This window comes from Heterodontus francisci, chromosome 1 (assembly GCF_036365525.1).
Source record: "Heterodontus francisci isolate sHetFra1 chromosome 1, sHetFra1.hap1, whole genome shotgun sequence".
NCBI classification, from domain to species: domain Eukaryota; kingdom Metazoa; phylum Chordata; class Chondrichthyes; order Heterodontiformes; family Heterodontidae; genus Heterodontus; species Heterodontus francisci.
This window is the reverse complement of record NC_090371.1, coordinates 44,405,698-44,424,076: the sequence shown is the minus strand read 5'-3', so window position 1 is coordinate 44,424,076 and position 18,379 is coordinate 44,405,698. Positions and strand designations below refer to the sequence as shown.

Genomic DNA, 18,379 nt, shown 5'->3' with positions numbered 1-18,379 from the left:
GCAACATCTGTGGAGAAACAGAGTTGATGTTTCGAGTTGGATATGACTCTTCAGCACTTTGTATTTTTATTTCAGATTTCCACCATCTGCAGTATTTTGCTTTTATTGTATAGACTGGGCTTGTATTCACTTGAATATAGAAGATTAAAGGGTGATCTCCAAGAAGAGAGAATCTAACCATCTCCCCTTGACATCAGTGACATTGTCATCGCTGAAACCCCCACCATCAACATCTTGACAGTTACCTTTGACCAGAAATGTAACTGGGCCAGCTATATCAATACTGTGGCCATAAGCTGGGAATTCTGTAGCAAGTAACTCACTCCCTGACTTCCCAAAGACTGTCCACCATACAAAAGGCACAAGGCAGGAGTGTGATGGGATACTGTCCACTTGCCTGGATGAGTGCAGCTTCCACAACACTCTAAGCTCGGCACCATTCAGGACAAAGCAGCAGCTTTGGCACCCCATCCACCACCTTCAACATTTACTCCCTCCACCACCATTGCACAGTGGCAGTAGTGTGCAGCATATACAAGATGTACTGCAGCAACTCGCTAAGGCTCCTTTGACAGCATATTCCAAACCTGTGACCCCTCCCGCCTCGAAGGATGAGGGCAGTAGGTGTATGGGAACACCACCGCCTGCACGTTTTCCTCCAATCCACACACCATACTGGCTTGGAACTGTATAGTCGTTCCTTCACTGTCACTGGGTCAAAATCCTAGAATTCCCTTCCTAACAGCACTGAGGATGTACCTATACCAGATGGACTGTAGCGGTTCAAGATGGAGGTACACCATCGCCTTCTCGAGGGCAATTAGGGATGGGCAGCAAATGCTGGTCGAACCAGCGATACTACCCCTAAAAGAATCTTTAAAAAACTAATTGATTTGCTTAAGAATGAGTAAAGGAGTTGAAAGGATAGATAGAGAAATTAATTTCTCTGGTGGGGAAGTCCACAACAAGGGGGCATAACTTTAAAATTAGAGCCAGGCCATTTCAGGAGTCATGTTAGGAAGCACTTTTCCACAAAAAGGGTAGTGGAAATCTGGAACCATCTCAAAAAGCTGCCGAGGCCAGATCAAGAATTTTTAAACTGAGATTGATAGAATCATAAAATCCTACAGCACAGACGGATGCCAGCTCTTTGGAAGACCTATTATCAATTATTCCTACTTCTGTACTCTTTCCCATTAATCTTACAGTATTCTTCACCTTCAAGTATTTATCCATTTCCTTTTTGTAAGTTACTATAGAATCTGGTTCCACTACTCTCTTCAGCACTGTATTCCAAATCATCATAACCAGCTGCATACAAAAATCTTGTCTCCTCTCTCCCCTGGCTGTTTTGCCAATAACTTCAAATCTGTGTTCCCTGGTTACTGACACTTTTGCAAGTGGAAACTGTTTTTCCTTCTTGACTCAGTTAAAACTTTTCATGATTTTGAATGTCTCTGAAATCTTCCTTTAACCTTCTCAACTCTAAGGAGAACAATCCCAGTTTTCCACTTTTCCCACGCAACTGAAGTCTCTTGGTAGGATTCTAGTAAATTTCTTCTGGATCCTGTCCAAGACCTTTATATCCTTCCTAAAGTAAAGTGCCCATGATGGGATACAATATTCCAGCTGAGGTCGAACCAATAATCTGTACTACATGCGTCTATTTAAAAAGACAATCCTTCTAACAGGCTTATAGATTTTTATTGGGCAAGGCTACTAAGGAATGTGAAAATAAGATGGCTAAATGGAGTTGAGATAAAAATCAGACATGATCTATTTGAATGGTGGAACAAGCTGAAGGGGCTGAATGGCCTACTCTACCTATGTGATGGAGTATCATTATACCCTCTCATAGGAATTCTGACTCTTAATGGGTATTAATCTTTGTCCTGTTTTGATTGTCCAGGATTACAAAATATATATTTTACATAGGATGCAGCAACGGCAGCCATTCAGCCCATTGACTCTGTGCTAGCCAAGAGCAATCCAGTTAGTGCCACTCTTTCCCCATATCTGTGCAAATTTTTCTTCTTTTATCCAATTCCCTTTTGAAGGCTACTATTGAACCTGTTTCTTTTTTTTTTTTTTTTTTTCTTTCTTTTTGGGCCTCCTTATCTCGAGAGACAATGGATACGCGCCTGGAGGTGGTCAGTGGTTTGTGAAGCAGCGCCTGGAGTGGCTATAAAGGCCAATTCTGGAGTGACAGGCTCTTCCACAGGTGCTGCAGAGAAATTTGTTTGTTGGGGCTGTTGCACAGTTGGCTCTCCCCTTGCGCCTCTGTCTTTTTTCCTGCCAACTACTAAGTCTCTTCGACTCGCCACAATTTAGCCCTGTCTTTATGGCTGCCCGCCAGCTCTGGCGAATGCTGGCAACTGACTCCCACGACTTGTGGTCAATGTCACACGATTTCATGTCGCGTTTGCAGACGTCTTTATAACGGAGACATGGACGGCCGGTGGGTCTGATACCAGTGGCGAGCTCGCTGTACAATGTGTCTTTGGGGATCCTGCCATCTTCCATGCGGCTCACATGGCCAAGCCATCTCAAGCGCCGCTGACTCAGTAGTGTGTATAAGCTGGGGATGTTGGCCGCTTCAAGGACTTCTGTGTTGGAGATATAGTCCTGCCACCTGATGCCAAGTATTCTCCGAAGGCAGCGAAGATGGAATGAATTGAGACGTCGCTCTTGGCTGGCATACGTTGTCCAGGCCTCGCTGCCGTAGAGCAAGGTACTGAGGACACAGACCTGATACACTCGGACTTTTGTGTTCCGTGTCAGTGCGCCATTTTCCCACACTCTCTTGGCCAGTCTGAACATAGCAGTGGAAGCCTTACCCATGCGCTTGTTGATTTCTGCATCTAGAGACAGGTTACTGGTGATAGTTGAGCCTAGGTAGGTGAACTCTTGAACCACTTCCAGAGCGTGGTCGCCAATATTGATGGATGGAGCATTTCTGACATCCTGCCCCATGATGTTCGTTTTCTTGAGGCTGATGGTTAGGCCAAATTCATTGCAGGCAGACGCAAACCTGTCGATGAGACTCTGCAGGCATTCTTCAGTGTGAGATGTTAAAGCAGCATCGTCAGCAAAGAGGAGTTCTCTGATGAGGACTTTCCGTACTTTGGACTTCGCTCTTAGACGGGCAAGGTTGAACAACCTGCCCCCTGATCTTGTGTGGAGGAAAATTCCTTCTTCAGAGGATTTGAACGCATGTGAAAGCAGCAGGGAGAAGAAAATCCCAAAAAGTGTGGGTGCGAGAACACAGCCCTGTTTCACACCACTCAGGATAGGAAAGGGCTCTGATGAGGAGCCACCATGTTGAATTGTGCCTTTCATATTGTCATGGAATGAGGTGATGATACTTAGTAGCTTTGGTGGACATCCGATCTTTTCTAGTAGTCTGAAGAGACCACGTCTGCTGACGAGGTCAAAGGCTTTGGTGAGATCAATGAAAGCAATGTAGAGGGGCATCTGTTGTTCACGGCATTTCTCCTGTATCTGACGAAGGGAGAACAGCATGTCAATAGTCGATCTCTCTGCACGAAAGCCACACTGTGCCTCAGGGTAGACGCGCTCGGCCAGCTTCTGGAGCCTGTTCAGAGCGACTCGAGCAAAGACTTTCCCCACTATGCTGAGCAGGGAGATTCCACGGTAGTTGTTGCAGTCACCGCGGTCACCTTTGTTTTTATAGAGGGTGATGATGTTGGCATCGCGCATGTCCTGGGGTACTGCTCCCTCGTCCCAGCACAGGCATAGCAGTTCATGTAGTGCTGAGAGTATAGCAGGCTTGGCACTCTTGATTATTTCAGGGGTAATGCTGTCCTTCCCAGGGGCTTTTCCGCTGGCTAGGGAATCAATGGCATCACTGAGTTCCGATTTGGTTGGCTGTATGTCCAGCTCATCCATGACTGGTAGAGGCTGGGCTGCATTGAGGGCAGTCTCAGTGACAGCATTCTCCCTGGAGTACAGTTCTAGGTAGTGCTCAACCCAGCGGTCCATCTGTTTGCGTTGGTCAGTGATTTTGTCCCCCGATTTAGATTTGAGGGGGGTGATCTTCTTGATGGTTGGCCCAAGAGCTCTCTTCATGCCATCATACATTCCTCTGATGTTTCCGGTGTCTGAGGCCAGCTGAATATGACTGCATAGGTGTCCTATTATGCAGTACATATCCAAATCCTAACCACTCATTGCATAAAAAATATTTTTCCTCGTGTCACCTCTGGTTCTTTTGCCAATCTGCGAACTTTTGTTATTGACCCATCAGCTGTGGTAAAAATTATTTATCTAAACCCTTCATGATTTTAAACACCTCTGTTAAATATATTCTTAGCCTTAAAATAAAAGAAAAATACTGCAGATGCTGGAAATCTGGAATAAAAACAAAGTGCTGGAAATACTCAGCAGGTTAGGCACCTCTGTGGGGAGAGAAGCAGCATTAACATTTCGGGTCTGTGACCTTTCATTAGAACTCTGTCATGGGATAAAGGCAAAGAAAGTGTTAATGCTTGCGGTGAAAGTCAAAGCATTAGTCCAGAGAGAGTGTTGATGGCTGAGTAAGAGCACCTCTGTCCACATGAAAAAAGGCACATGGTTAAAAAACAAAATAATGAAAAAATATAAAAATAGGCCCAGTCATGTTCTGAAATTGTTGAACTCAATCTTTATTTAATCTCTCCTGTCCTCTGCCCTTTCACACACTTTCCCTTTTGTTCTCTTTCCCCACCAAAGCCCCCCCTCTCCCGCCACCCCTGCACCCTTTCACTTGCTTGAAACCTAATTCTTTTATAACTTTTGCCAGTTCTGATGAAAAGTCACAGACCTGAAACGGTAACTCTGCTTCTCTCTCCACAGATGCTTTCTGACCTGCTGAGTATTTCAAGCACTTGCTGTTTTTATTTTATATTCTTAACCTTTTTCTGCTTTAAGGAGAACAACCACAGCTTCTCCAGTCTATTCACACAATTGTAATCCCTCATCTCTGGAACCATTCTAGTAAATCTCTTCTGTACCCTCTCCAAAGTTTCAGATCCTTTCTAAAGTGTGGACATGGTTCTCCAGCTGGGGCTGCACTAGTATTTTACATAGGTTTAACAAAACTTTCTGGCTTTTGGACACTCTGCTTCTATTTATAAAGTCTAGGATCCCATATGCTTTATTAACTGCACTGCTAACCAGTCCTGCTACCTTCAAAGATTTGTACGCTGGTCCCTCATTCTTGCACTCCTTTTTAAATTGTACCATTTAGCATGTATTGTCAATCCTTAGTCTCCTGACAAAGGATGTATCACCTCATACTTTTCTGAGTTGAATTTCATCTGGCATGTGTCTGCCCATTCCACCAGCCTGTCTGTCTTTTTGAAGTCAATTACCATCTTTCTCACTGTTCACTACAATTCTAAATTTCGTTGTTGCAGATTTTAAAATTGTGCCAATTCCAAGTCATTAACGTACATCAAAAATAGCAGTGTGCTAGTACTGAAGTTTGAGGAACTCCATTGTACACCTCACTGCTATCTGAAAACAGCCATTCACCACAACTATGTTTTCTATCCCTTAGCCAATTTGTATCCTTGCTACTGCTACTCCTGTCACAAAAAGTTAGTATGCAGGTATAGCAAGTAATAAAGAAGGCTAATGGAATACTATCCTTTATTACGAGACGAATTGAAAATACAAGTACGGATGTTGTGCTTCAGTTGCACAGGGCATTGGTGAGACCACATCTCGAATACTGTGTGCAGTTTTGGTCTTCTTATTTAAAGAAGGATGTGAATGCGTTGGAGGCAGTGCAGAGGAGGTTTATTAGATTGATACCTGGAATGAGCGGGTTGTCTTATGAGGAAAGGGTGGATAAACTGTGCTTGTTTTCACTGGCGTTTAGAAGAGTGAGGGGAGACTTGATTGAAGTATATAAGATCCTGAACAGTCTTGACAAGGTGGATGTGGAAAGAATGTTTCCTCTTGTGGGGGAGTCCTGAGCTAAGGGGCACTGTTTTAAAATTAGGGATCGCCATTTTAGGGCAGAGATGAGAAATTTTTTCTCCTAGGGTTCTGTGACGATGGAACTCTCTGCCTCAGAAGGTGGTGGAGGCGGAGTCATTGAATATTTTTAAGGCGGAGGTAGATAGATTCTTATTAGGCAAGGGAATCAAAGTTATCGGGGGTAAATGGAGCATGGAATTTGAGACACAAACAGATCAGCCATGATTTTATTGAATGGTGGAGCAGGCTCGAGGGGCCGAATGGCCTACTTTTCCTAATTCATATGTTTGGATCCACAGGCTTCAAATTTGCTAGCAAGCCTAAAGTGTTACTTTATCCTTTTGAAAGTTCATATACATATCAACTGCACTGCCATCATCCACATGTTCTGTTCTATCATCAAAAAAGTCATTCAAGTTAGTTGAGAATGCTTTGCCCTTAACGAATCAGTGCTGTTTCTCCTTTATTAGTTCATGCTAGTCCACCTAGCTTTTCATTTCTCCTAGAACAGTCAAATCTAGGACTTTTTTTTCATAATGGCCGCTAAAAATAGTTAACGAAATTAAGTTCAGCAATTCCACCCATGTTTTTGAGGTCACAGTTAGGAGCTTCCAGTCTGCTTTTGTCATTTTGTGGAATGACTCCTGCACATAGTAGACAAACCCTCCTCCCAGCACAGCATTTAACTGAGTCATTATGGGTGGAAGTCAGAAACAGGAAAGGAGCAGTCACTTTGTTGGGAGTTTTCTATAGACCCCCCAATAGCAACAGAGACATGGAGGAACAGATTGGGAGGCAGATTTTGGAAAGGTGCAGAAGTAACAGGGTTGTTGTCATGGGTGACTTCAACTTCCCTAATATTGATTGGAACCTCCTTAGTGCAAATAGTTTGGATGGAGCAGTTTTTGTCAGGTGCGTCCAGGAAGGTTTCCTGACTCAATATGTAGATAGGCCGACTAGAGGGGAGACTATGTTGGATTTGGTGCTTGGCAACGAACCAGGCCAGGTGGCAGATCTCTCGGTGGGAGAGCATTTCGGTGATAGTGATCACAACTCCCTGACCTTTTACTATAGTCATGGAGAGGGACAGGAGCAGACGGGATGGGAAAATATTTAATTGGGGGAGGGGGAATTACAATGCTATTAAGCAGGAACTGGGGAGCATAAATTGGGAACAGATGTTCTCAGGGAAATGCACGACAGAAATGTGGAGGTTGTTTAGGGAGCACTTGCTGCGACTGCTGGATAGGTTTGTCCCGATGAGGCAGAGAAGGGATGGTAGGGTGAAGGAACCTTGGATGACAAGAGATGTGGAACAGCTAGACAAGAGGAAGAAGGAAGCTTACTTAAGGTTGAGGAAACAAGGATCAGACAGGGCTCCAGAGGGTTGCAAGGTAGCCAGGAAGGAACTGAAGAATGGACTTAGGAGAGCTAGAAGGGGACATGAAAAAGTCTTGGCGGGTAGGATTAAGGAAAATCACAAGGCGTTCTACACTTATGTGAGGAAATAGAGGATGGCCAGAGTGAGGGTAAGGCCGATCAGGGATAGTGGAGGGAACTTGTGCCTGGAGTCGGAGGAGGTAGGGGAGGTCCTAAATGAATACTTTGCTTCAGTATTCACGAGTGAGAGGGACCTGGTCGTTTGTGAGGACAGCGTAGAACAGGCTGATATGCTCGAAAAGGTTGAGGTTAAGAGGGAGGATGTGCTGGAAACTTTGAATGATATGAGGACAGATAGGTCCCCGGGGCCAGACGGCATATACCCAAGGATATTACGAGAAGCGAGGGAAGAGATTGCTGCGCCTTTGGCGATGATCTTTGCATCTTCACTGTCCACTGGAGTAGTACCGGATGATTGGAGGGTGGCAAATGTTCCCTTGTTCAAGAAAGGGAATAGGGATAACCCTGGGAATTATAGACCAGTCAGTCTTACGTCGGTAGTGGGCAAATTATTGGAGAGGATTCTGAGAGACAGGATTTATGATTATTTGGAAAGGCATGGTTTGATTAGAGACAGTCAGCATGGCTTTGTGAGGGGCAGGTCATGCCTCACAAGCCTTATTGAATTCTTTGAAGATGTGACAAAACACATTGATGAAGGAAGAGCAGTAGATGTGGTGTATATGGATTTTCGCAAGACGTTTGATAAGGTTCCCCATGGTAGGCTCATTCAGAAAGTAAGGAGGCATGGGATTCAGGGAAAGTTGGCTGTCTGGATACAAAATTGGCTGGCCCATAGAAGTCAGAGGGTGGTAGTAGATGGAAAGTATTCAGCATGGAGCTCGGTGACTAGTGGTGTTCCACAAGGATCTGTTCTGGGACCTCTGCTCTTTGTGATTTTTATAAATGACTTGGATGAGGAAGTGGAAGGCTGGGTTAGCAAGTTTGCTGATGACACGAAGGTTGCTGGAGTTGTGGATAGTGTGGAAGGCTGTTGTAGGTTGCAACAGGACATTGACAGGATGCAGAGCTGGGCTGAGAAGTGGCAGATGGAGATCAACCTGGAAAAGTGTGAAGTGATTCATTTTGGAAGGTTGAATTTGAATGCGGAATACAGGCTTAAAGACAGGATTCTTGGTAGTGTGGAGGAACAGGGGGATCTTGGGGTCCATGTCCATAGATCGCTCAAAGTTGCCACCCAAGTTGATTGGGTTGTTAAGAAGGCGTATGGTGTGTTGGCTTTCATTAACAGGGGGATTGAGTTTAAGAGCCGTGAGGTTATGCTGCAGCTGTATAAGGCCCTGGTTCGACCACACTTGGAATATTGTGTTCAGTTCTGGTCGCCTCATTATAGGAAGGATGTGGAAGCTTTAGAGAGGGTGCAGAGGAGATTTACCAGGATGCTTCCTGGACTGGAGGGCATGTCCTACGAAGAAAGATTGAGGGAGCTCGGGCTTTTCTCATTGGAGCGAAGAAGGATGAGAGGTGACTTGATAGAGGGGTACAAGATGATGAGAGGCATAGATAGAGTGGATAGCCAGAGACTTTTTCCCAGGGTGGAAAGGGCTATCACCAGGGGGCATAATTGTAAGGTGATTGGAGGAAGGTTTCAGGGAGATGTCAGAGGTAGGTTCTTTACACAGAGAGTGGTGGGTGCGTGGAATGCGCTGCCAGCGGTGGTAGTAGAAGCAGATACATTAGGGGCATTTAAGCGACTCTTGGATAGGTACATGGATGATAGTAGAATGAAGGGTAGGTAGTTAGTTTGATCTTAGAGTAGGTTAAAGGTTCGGCACAACATCGTGGGCCGAAGGGCCTGTACTGTGCTGTACTGTTCTATGTTCTGAATGGGAAGTGTAGCTTCTCTCTTTTGAATCCTACATCTAAATTGAATTCTGTGTATCCAGGTTAGAGAGGAGCAAACACAGCCATGGTTCTTCTTTGTGATTACTATCTAGTGATGACTCCTGGTGGTTTATGTGAGAAAGTCTAATTATGTTTAATGTACTCCCATTGACTTCTGTATTTGAATAGCATTCACTGTCTAGCTTGGGCAACGATTTGTATTCCCACAAGGAATCTTTGTTTTCCTGGTATGAAGCTTGAAATCTCAGATTTCTGACTTGGGAGTGTTGCCACACTGTTACCCGCATAATTTATTGTACCTTTGTTGAATTTTGCATTTTTGTGCCTTGTAAGTAGATGCTTGGTATAGAGGGAAGCCAAATGTGTTACTGCCAGGTCTTAAAACTGGAACTGTCTCCTGTAGCCCTATTTAGAACAAAGAACAGTACAGCACAGGAACAGGCCATTCGGCCCTCCAAGCCTGTGCCGATCTTGATGCCTGCCGAAACTAAAACCTTCTGCACTTCCGGGGACCGTATCCCTCTATTCCCATCTTATTCATGTATTTGTCAAGATGCCTCTTAAACGTCGCTATCGTACCTGCTTCCACCACCTCCCTCGGCAGCAAGTTCCAGGCACTCGCCACCCTCTGTGTAAAGAACTTGCCTTGCACATCCCCTCTAAAATTTGCCCCGCTCACCTTAAACCTATGCTCCTAGTAACTGACTCTTCCACCCTAGGAAAAAGCTTCTGACTATCTACTCTGTCCATGCCGCTCATAACTTTGTAAACCTCTATCATGTCGCCCCTCCACCTCCGTCGTTGCAGTGAAAACAATCCGAGTTTATCCAACCTCTCCTCATAGCTAATGCCCTCCAGACCAGGCAACATCCTGGGAGACCTCTTCTGTACCCGCTCCAAAGCCTCCACGTCCTTCTGGTAGTGTGGCGACCAGAATTGCACGCAATAGTCTAAGTGTGGTCTAACTAAGGTTCTGTACAGCTGCAGCATGACTTGCCAATTTTTATACTCTCTGCCCCGACTGAAGGCAAGTATGCCATATGCCTTCTTGACTACCTTATCCACCTGCGTTGCCACTTTCAGTGACCTGTGGACCTGTCCGTCCAGATCGCTCTGCCTGTCAATACTCCTAAGGGTTCTGCCATTTACAGTATACTTCCCAACTGCATTAGACCTTCCAAAATGCATTACCTAACATTTGTCCGGATTAAACTCCATCTGCCATTTCTCCGCCCAAGTCTCCAACCGATCTATATCCTGCTGTATCCTCTTGACAATCCTCATCACTATCCGCAAATCCACCAACCTTTGTGTCATCCGCAAACTTACTAATCAGACCAGCTACATTTTCCTCCAAATCATTCATATATACTGCAAACAGCAAAGGTCCCAGCACTGATCCCTGCGGAACACCACTAGTCACATCCCTCCATTCAGAAAAGCACCCTTCCACTGCTACCCTCTGTCTTCTATGACTGAGCCAGTTCTGTATCCATCTTACCAGCTCACCTCTGATCCCGTGTGACTTCACCTTTTGTACCAGTCTGCCATGAGAGACCTTGTCAAAGGCTTTACTGAAGTCCATATAGATAACATCCACTGCCCTTCCTTCATCAATCATCTTAGTCACTTTCCTCAAAAAACTCAATCAAATGAGTGAGACACGACCTCCCCTTCACAAAGCCATGCTGCCTCTCGCTAATAAGTTAATTTGTTTCCAAATGGGAATAAATCCTGTCCCAAAGAATCTCTCTAATAATTTTCCTACCACTGACGTAAGGCTCACCGGCCTATAATTTCCTGAATTATCCTTGCTACCCTTCTTAAACAAAGGAACAACATTGGCTATTCTCCAGTCCTCTGGGACCTCACCTGTAGCCAATGAGGATGCAAAGATTTCTGTCAAGGCCCCAGCAATTTCTTCCCTTGCCTCCCTCAGTATTCTAGGGTAGATCCCATCAGGCTCTGGGAACTTAACTACCTTAATGCTTTGCAAGACACCCAACACCACCTCCTTTTTGATGATGAGATGACTGAGACTATCTACACTCCCTTCCCTAGGCTCATCATCCACCAAGTCCTTCTCTTTGGTGAATACTGATGCAAAGTACTCATTTAGTACCTCGCCCATTTCCTCTGGCTCCACAGATAGATTCCCTTCTCTGTCCTTCAGTGGGCCAACCCTTTCCCTAGTTACCCTCTTACTCTTTATATATGTATAAAAAGCCTTGGGATTTTCCTTAATCCTGTTTGCCAATGACTTTTCATGACCCCTTTTAGCCCTCCTGACTCCTTGCTTAAGTTCCTTCCTACTGTCTTTATATTCCTCAAGGGATTTGTCTGTTCCTAGCCTTGCAGCCCTTACGAATGCTTCCTTTTTCTTTTTGACTCGGCTCACAATATCCCGCATTATCCAAGGTTCCCGAAACTTGCCAAACTTATCCTTCTTCCTCACAGGAACATGCAGGTCCTGGATTCTAATCAACTGACGTTTGAAAGACTCCCACATGTCAGATGTTGATTTACCCTCAAACAGCCGCCCCCAATCTAAATTCTTCAGTTCCTGCCTGATATTGTTATAATTAGCCTTCCCCCAATTTAGCACCTTCACCCGAGGACTACTCTTATCCTTATCCACAAGTACCTTAAAACTTATGGAATTATGGTCACTGTTCCCGAAATGCTCCCCTACTGAAACTTCGACCACCTGGCCGGGCTCATTCACCAATACCAGGTCCAGTATGGCCCCAACCCTCGTTGGACTATCTACATATTGTTTCAAGAAGCCCTCCTGGATGCTCCTTACAAATTCTGCCCCATCCAAGCCCCTAGCAGTAAGTGAGTCCCAGTCAATATAGGGAAAGTTAAAATCACCCACCACTAGAACCCTGTTACCTTTACATCTTTCCAAAATCTGTCTACATATCTGCTCCTCTACCTCCCGCTGGCTGTTGGGAGGCCTGTAGAAAACCGCCAACATCATGACTGCACCCTTCCTATTCCTGAGCTCCACCCATATTGCCTTGCTGCATGACCCCTCTGAGGCGTCCTCCCGCAGTACAGCTGTGATATTCTCCTTAACCAGTAATGCAACTCCCCCATCCCTTTTACATCCCCCTCTATCCTGCCTGAAGCTTCTAAATCCTGGAACATTTAGCTGCCAATCCTGCCCTTCCCTCAACCAAGTCTCTGTGATAGTAACAACATCATAGTTCCAAGTACAAATCCAAGCTCTAAGTTCATCTGCCTTACCTGTTATACTTCTCGCATTGAAACAAATGCACTTCAGACCACCATCTCCCTGCCTGCTCTTCCTCTTAGTCTTACTGGCCTTATTTACTAGCTCCCCTTCATTTATTTCACTTGCTGTCCTCTGGCTCTGGTTCCCACGCCCCCGCCACACTAGTTTAAATCTTCCCGAGTGACGCTAGCAAACCTCACAGCCAGGATATTTGTGCCCCTCCAGTTTAGATGCAACCCGTCCTTCTTGTACAGTTCCCGTCTGTCTCTGAAGAGATCCAAATGGTCCAGATATCTGAAACCCTCCCTTCTACACCAGCTGTTCAGCCACGTGTTTAGCTGCACTATCTTCCTATTTTTAGCCTCACTGGCACGTGGCACAGGGAGTAATCCCGAGAATACAACCCTAGAGGTCCTGTCTTTTAACTTACTACCTAACTCCCGAAGGTCCCCTTGCAGGACCTCGTCACTCTTCCTGCCTGTGTCGTTGGTACCAATTTCTTTGTGCTTTCCCAATATCTATTTGAATTATTTTCAAATATTTTCCAATTTCCTTTTAAATGATCTAGTTTTCACAGTGATCACTTGTGATCACATTTAGGAGCTTCCAGTCTGCCTTTGTCACTTTGTGGAATGACTCCTGCAGATCGTTAAATACAATAAACAATAAAATGAAAACATTTCTAACTTCCCCCATTGTTCCAGTGATTGATCCTTGAGTTTATGCTCCCATATTACAGATTCCCCAATGAGTATAAATGATCTTTCAGTAGGTACCCTCTCAATACCTTTTTTATAATCTTGAAAACAACATCTGGGTCTCCATTTCATCATTTCTGTTGCTGCGAAAATGCCCTAATTTCTTCATGGGCCGATCTTAATGTGAAAATATCTTGTTAACAATGTGAACTGTTACTAATGTGCAAATAAGCCAGAAATTTCAAGGGATTAGGAGATGCAGGGTGAGGTACAAATCTACAGAACTTGCTGGGTGATTTACACTGCTCTGACATGTGCTTCACACAAATGGCATCTCGTCCTTGGCCTCCCCATTGTTTTTACGAACTAGCTAGAGTTGCGCATTAATTGCCCAATAAATTTGTCGCAAAAATGTTAAGTCTGGTAATTAAGAGTGTAAGCATTCTTTTAACATAATTGGCTTATGCATGCACAAAAAGCCTCTCTGGCCCAGAAAATGGAACAATTTAAAGCGTTCAGTCTCATTCCTGCAAATTGTAAATTGCTGAGACTTTTTAAATTTTTAAAAATAATCCTACTTTTTGTGTCTCTTTCTCTTTCAATTCATTCTTTCACTATTTCCCTTTCTGTGCCTAATTTATTTCTAATTCATTCACTCTCCTTTTCTCATCTCTTTCTTTGTTTCTCAATCCTTAAGTCTCATTGGTTAGGGAGATGCACTGTTGGTCCCACGTTCACTAAAATCCCAGATGCACTGTTGACCCCGCCATGCCATAATCTCTCAACTCCAGCAAGTTATGACAAAAGGTTTTGAACTGAAGGGTACAGAAAAAGTCTAACAGGATGTGCTGTGAGATGCTTCACTCCAGCAAGATCTGTTTGCTCCATTAATATTTCAATAATGTAATTGTCTTTAAATTTTAAATTATAATTCACTCTGATTTACTGTATTACTTTTAGGGTGAAGAGATTACAAAGGAGGAAATAGATATGCTCAGTGATGCTTGCGCAAAGTTGAAGGAGCAGAAGAAACTACTAACCAAAGAGAAGGAAGAGCTAGAGGAATTAAAAGGAGACGTACAAGAGTATAATGAGGTATGAAAGTATTTGGTTCAGTCGAAATTAAATATTCATATCTATTTTTCATCACATTACCCTGAATTTTGAATGATTTACTTGAGACTATCTCAGCTTACAAACTAAAGCAAGATCATCTCTCTCTGCTTGGACTGGACACTACACAAAATATGGAGATCCTCCTAGGCAATTCTCTCTAGAGTTAGGAATGCTAAATTTGCTGTAAAAATACACCTCTAATTTAGTTTATCTCTACAGCAAAAGAATGAGTGGCTTACAGTGATATCAAAGCCAAATCAAGTTCTTATTTTAAAGATTTATTGTCGACTAATTTGTGTCATTATTTTTAACCCATCGGAGATATGTCTTGTATTCCATTCTAGGATTTAGAAGAGATTAAGAAGGAATTATCCAAGACTGGAAAGGAAACAATTGTGGAAGAGTCCAAAGCTAGCAAGCTATTAACAAAGAGAGTAAATCGAATGATTAACCGGATTGATACGCTCATTGTTGAGCTGGAGCAAGGCAAAGAGGTGCTGGATGAACAACTGGACAATGGTGCAACACCACCCAATGGGTATGTGGATATTACATTACATGTATAGTTTATTTTCCTCCTTATTGCTGCTGATAATTTAAATCACTTTCCATCTGCTTTGTGGACCTAAAAACAAAATCCTAATATTTAAACCTTAATTGTAGAAATTGTACACACTTTTGCACATCTTTTTGAATCATAGAACCGAAATGAGTTGAAAGCACTATTTTAGCGAGCATCTTTCTGAATAAGTATGTACTTTCAAGCCATTTAAATTATGCCAGCAAACTCACCATAGTAGACTTAGTTTAGTTTCACGCTATGTTGTAGATCAATGGAATTATGACGATTACAGAGTAGAATATTTCAGAAATAAACTGCAGAAAAGACAGTGTCATTTCCACTTTACGTTTTGATTTTTGCAGTGCACGTAAACAAAATAGATCCGGTGAGGTGATTTGATTGTTTTCTAAAGTGTCTTCAGAACATTAAGGCCTTCAAAGCACACCTTAATTGAAATTTGGAAGTTTGCAGCACAGAAACAGCCATTTGGCATATCTTATCTGTGTCTGCTCTGCACTGCCATTAGTCCTGTATCTTAGCTTCAAATATTTATTCACTTTTTGCTTTAAAACTATGCAATGATTTCTGCCTCAGTAACTCCCTGTAGCAAAACATTCCACACTCCAACAAACCTCTGAGTAGGGGAATGTTTCTGACCCTCTCCTCATGCTCTTTGACACTTTTAAATCGATTACCCTCATCACTTAGTTTCCCAATAATAGAAATGGAACGAATAGGGGAATACTATCAAAACCCACTCTAAAAACTTGTATTAAGTTTCCTGTTAGCAATCTTGGCTCCAATGGGAATAGTTTCCTTTATCATAAGTTCCAACACCACAACTTGCATTTATATAGTGCCTTTAACATTGAATGAAAATCTGTGGCATGTCACGCAAGCATAATTGGATAAAACTGGATGCCAAGTCAAAGAAGCAGATATGAGAGGTGGGAAAAGCTTGTTCATAGGTTGGTTTTAAGAAGAGTCTTAAAGGAAAATAATTAGAGAGGTGGCGTGATTAGGGAGGAACTTTCAGAGCGGAGACTCTAAATGGCTGAGGGCTTGGCTACCAATGGAGGATGAAGGGAGAAATAGGTCAAGATAAACCAAATTGGTTGCAACTTATATTTAGAATTTATTTTCTATATTGTAACACTTGAAGTATTTTATAGCCTATAAAGTACTCTGGGACATCGTGAGGTCATGAACACATAAAATGCAAGTTCTAATTAATACTACTGATACCTAGCATCTCTTGGGTTAAACCAATGCATCAACATTTCGAGCAAATGACTGCTGTGGGTATATTGAGTACGAAGTTCAGATTTGTGTCACAAAGTTGAGAATATAGTTTAGTCTTGTTAATAATGATGGAGAATGCTTGTTCACACATATACATAGTCTTAAACATTAAAAGAATTCTTGATGCAAAGGATCTTGGTTTGGGATCATTTGGTACCATGTATTGCTATAACTTGGTAACAACAATATCGTTCAAACTTATTCTTCAACAGTGTCACACTACAGTTGAAAGCTTCCATTTGGAGATCCTATGCTAGAGGCCTGCTCAGGTTGGGGAAAAAAGAACCCGACCCGAACCCTACCAAACCACAGCGGACCCGAGCCTGACCCAGCCTAAGTCCCTCCGATTTTGCCCTGAGCCCAGCCTGACCCGACCCGGCCTTCAGCCCAGCCCTCAGCCCGACCTGACCTGACCTGACCCGACCCGACCCTCCCTTGACCCTACCTTTGGACTTGGAACCTCCAGGAAGCTCGCTCACTGCGCAGACTCAGTTTCGTCCCAGACTCCCAGCTCAGATAAGTTTTTTTTTTAATACTTACCTGCAGAGCACTTACCATGTGTGTCCGGCCCGAGCACGACCTGGACTCTGCCTGACCTGACCTGAGCCCAAAAGCTAGATCTGGAAGACGGACCCAACCCGACACGAGCCCGACACATGTCGTCGGGTAGCAAGCCTCTACTTCGTGCACATTGACATAAAATGGTGTCCTGAAAATTACAAACTCTGTTTCATAGTTTCTGCACTTAGAGAATCATTCTTGAAATTCCTTTCTCAGTTCAGCGGCTTTGCCCATGTGCATTTCTTTGGTATCTTCGTGTGTATATGGACTTTCAAAAGGCGTTTCAAAGTACCACATATTAGACTTATTAGCAAAATTGAAGCCCATGGATAAAAGGGTCAGTGGCAGGAAACAGTTTTCACTGGCTGTTTTTCGGATTGTAGGGAGGTATACAGTGGAGTTTCCCAAGGTTCAGTACAGGGACCACTACTGTTTTTGATATACATTAATAACTTGGAGTTTGGCAGGGGGTGCTACAGAGCACAATTTCAAAATTTGCAGCTGAAACAAAGTAAATACTGAAAAAGATAGTAATAAACATCAGGAGGACGTAGACAGGCTGGTGGAATGGGCGGACACATGGCAGATGAAATTCAATGCAGAAAAGTGTGAGGTGATACATTTTGGTATGAGGAGAGATCATACACGTTGCATGGTACAATTTTAAAGGGGGCACAAGAAAAGAGGAACCTGGAGATGTTTGTACAAAAATCTTAGAAGATGGTGGACAGTTTAACACTTGGGCTTCATAATTAGAAGCGTAGAGTCTAAAAGCCAGAAAGTTATGCTGAACCTATATTAAACATTAGTTTGACCCCAGCTGGAGTATTGTGCCTAATTCTGGGCACCATATTTTAGGAAGGATGTGAATGCTTTAGAGAGGTTACAGAAGAGATTTATTGGAATAGTTACAGGGATGAGAGAATACAGTTGTGTGGATGGACTGGAGATTCTGTGGTCGTTTTCCTTATAGCAGAGGAGGCCAAGAGGTGATTTGATAGAGGTGTTTAAAATCATGAAGAGTAAATAAAGAGAAAATGTTTCCAGTGGCTGAAGAGTCAATAACCAGAGGGTGCAGATTTAAGGTAATTGACAAAATAACCAGAGGCAACATGAGGAAAACCTTTTGTTATACAATTAGTGGTTAAGAGTTGGAAGGCCCTGCTTGATAGGGTGGTGGATACAGATTCAACAATACCTTCGAAGATAAATTGGATAAATACTTGAAGGAAAAAAATATAGGGCGATAGGGAAAGAGCAGGGGAGTGGGACTAACTGGATTGCTGTTCAAAAGAGCTGGCCCAGACTCCGTGGACTGAATGGATTCCTTTTGTGCTGATGATTCATTTTCAACAGAGCTTCTTGATGTAAAATGCAATGAAAAACTGTTAGTTTGGGTTGATGCTTTGCAATTTAGCCTTCAATTTTGCCACAACTCCCAGCTTTCTTGTCCAGTTCGCATCTAATTCGTCCAGAGCTCTCCAAGCTGTCGAAGAGGTCACTTGCTGCTATTGTGTTTCTCATTGGCACTAATTTTACAAGCTCTTCTGTTATGCCCAGATTTTCATCAACTCCAAGAATGAATACTGCTAGCGGAGTCACTGCAAT

At 43.4% G+C, this 18,379-nt stretch overlaps 1 protein-coding gene across 2 annotated transcripts in view; it reads left to right on the top strand.

The window, feature by feature from the left end:
- Positions 1 to 18,379, top strand: part of letm1 (leucine zipper-EF-hand containing transmembrane protein 1) — a 126,460-nt gene that overhangs the window by 86,487 nt on the left and 21,594 nt on the right. For both annotated transcript variants that reach the window (XM_068029783.1, XM_068029774.1), the window contains exons 11-12: positions 14,191 to 14,325; positions 14,691 to 14,884. In XM_068029783.1, coding sequence (XP_067885884.1) covers positions 14,191 to 14,325; positions 14,691 to 14,884 — 329 coding nt within the window. The remainder of the gene's footprint in view (positions 1 to 14,190; positions 14,326 to 14,690; positions 14,885 to 18,379) is intronic.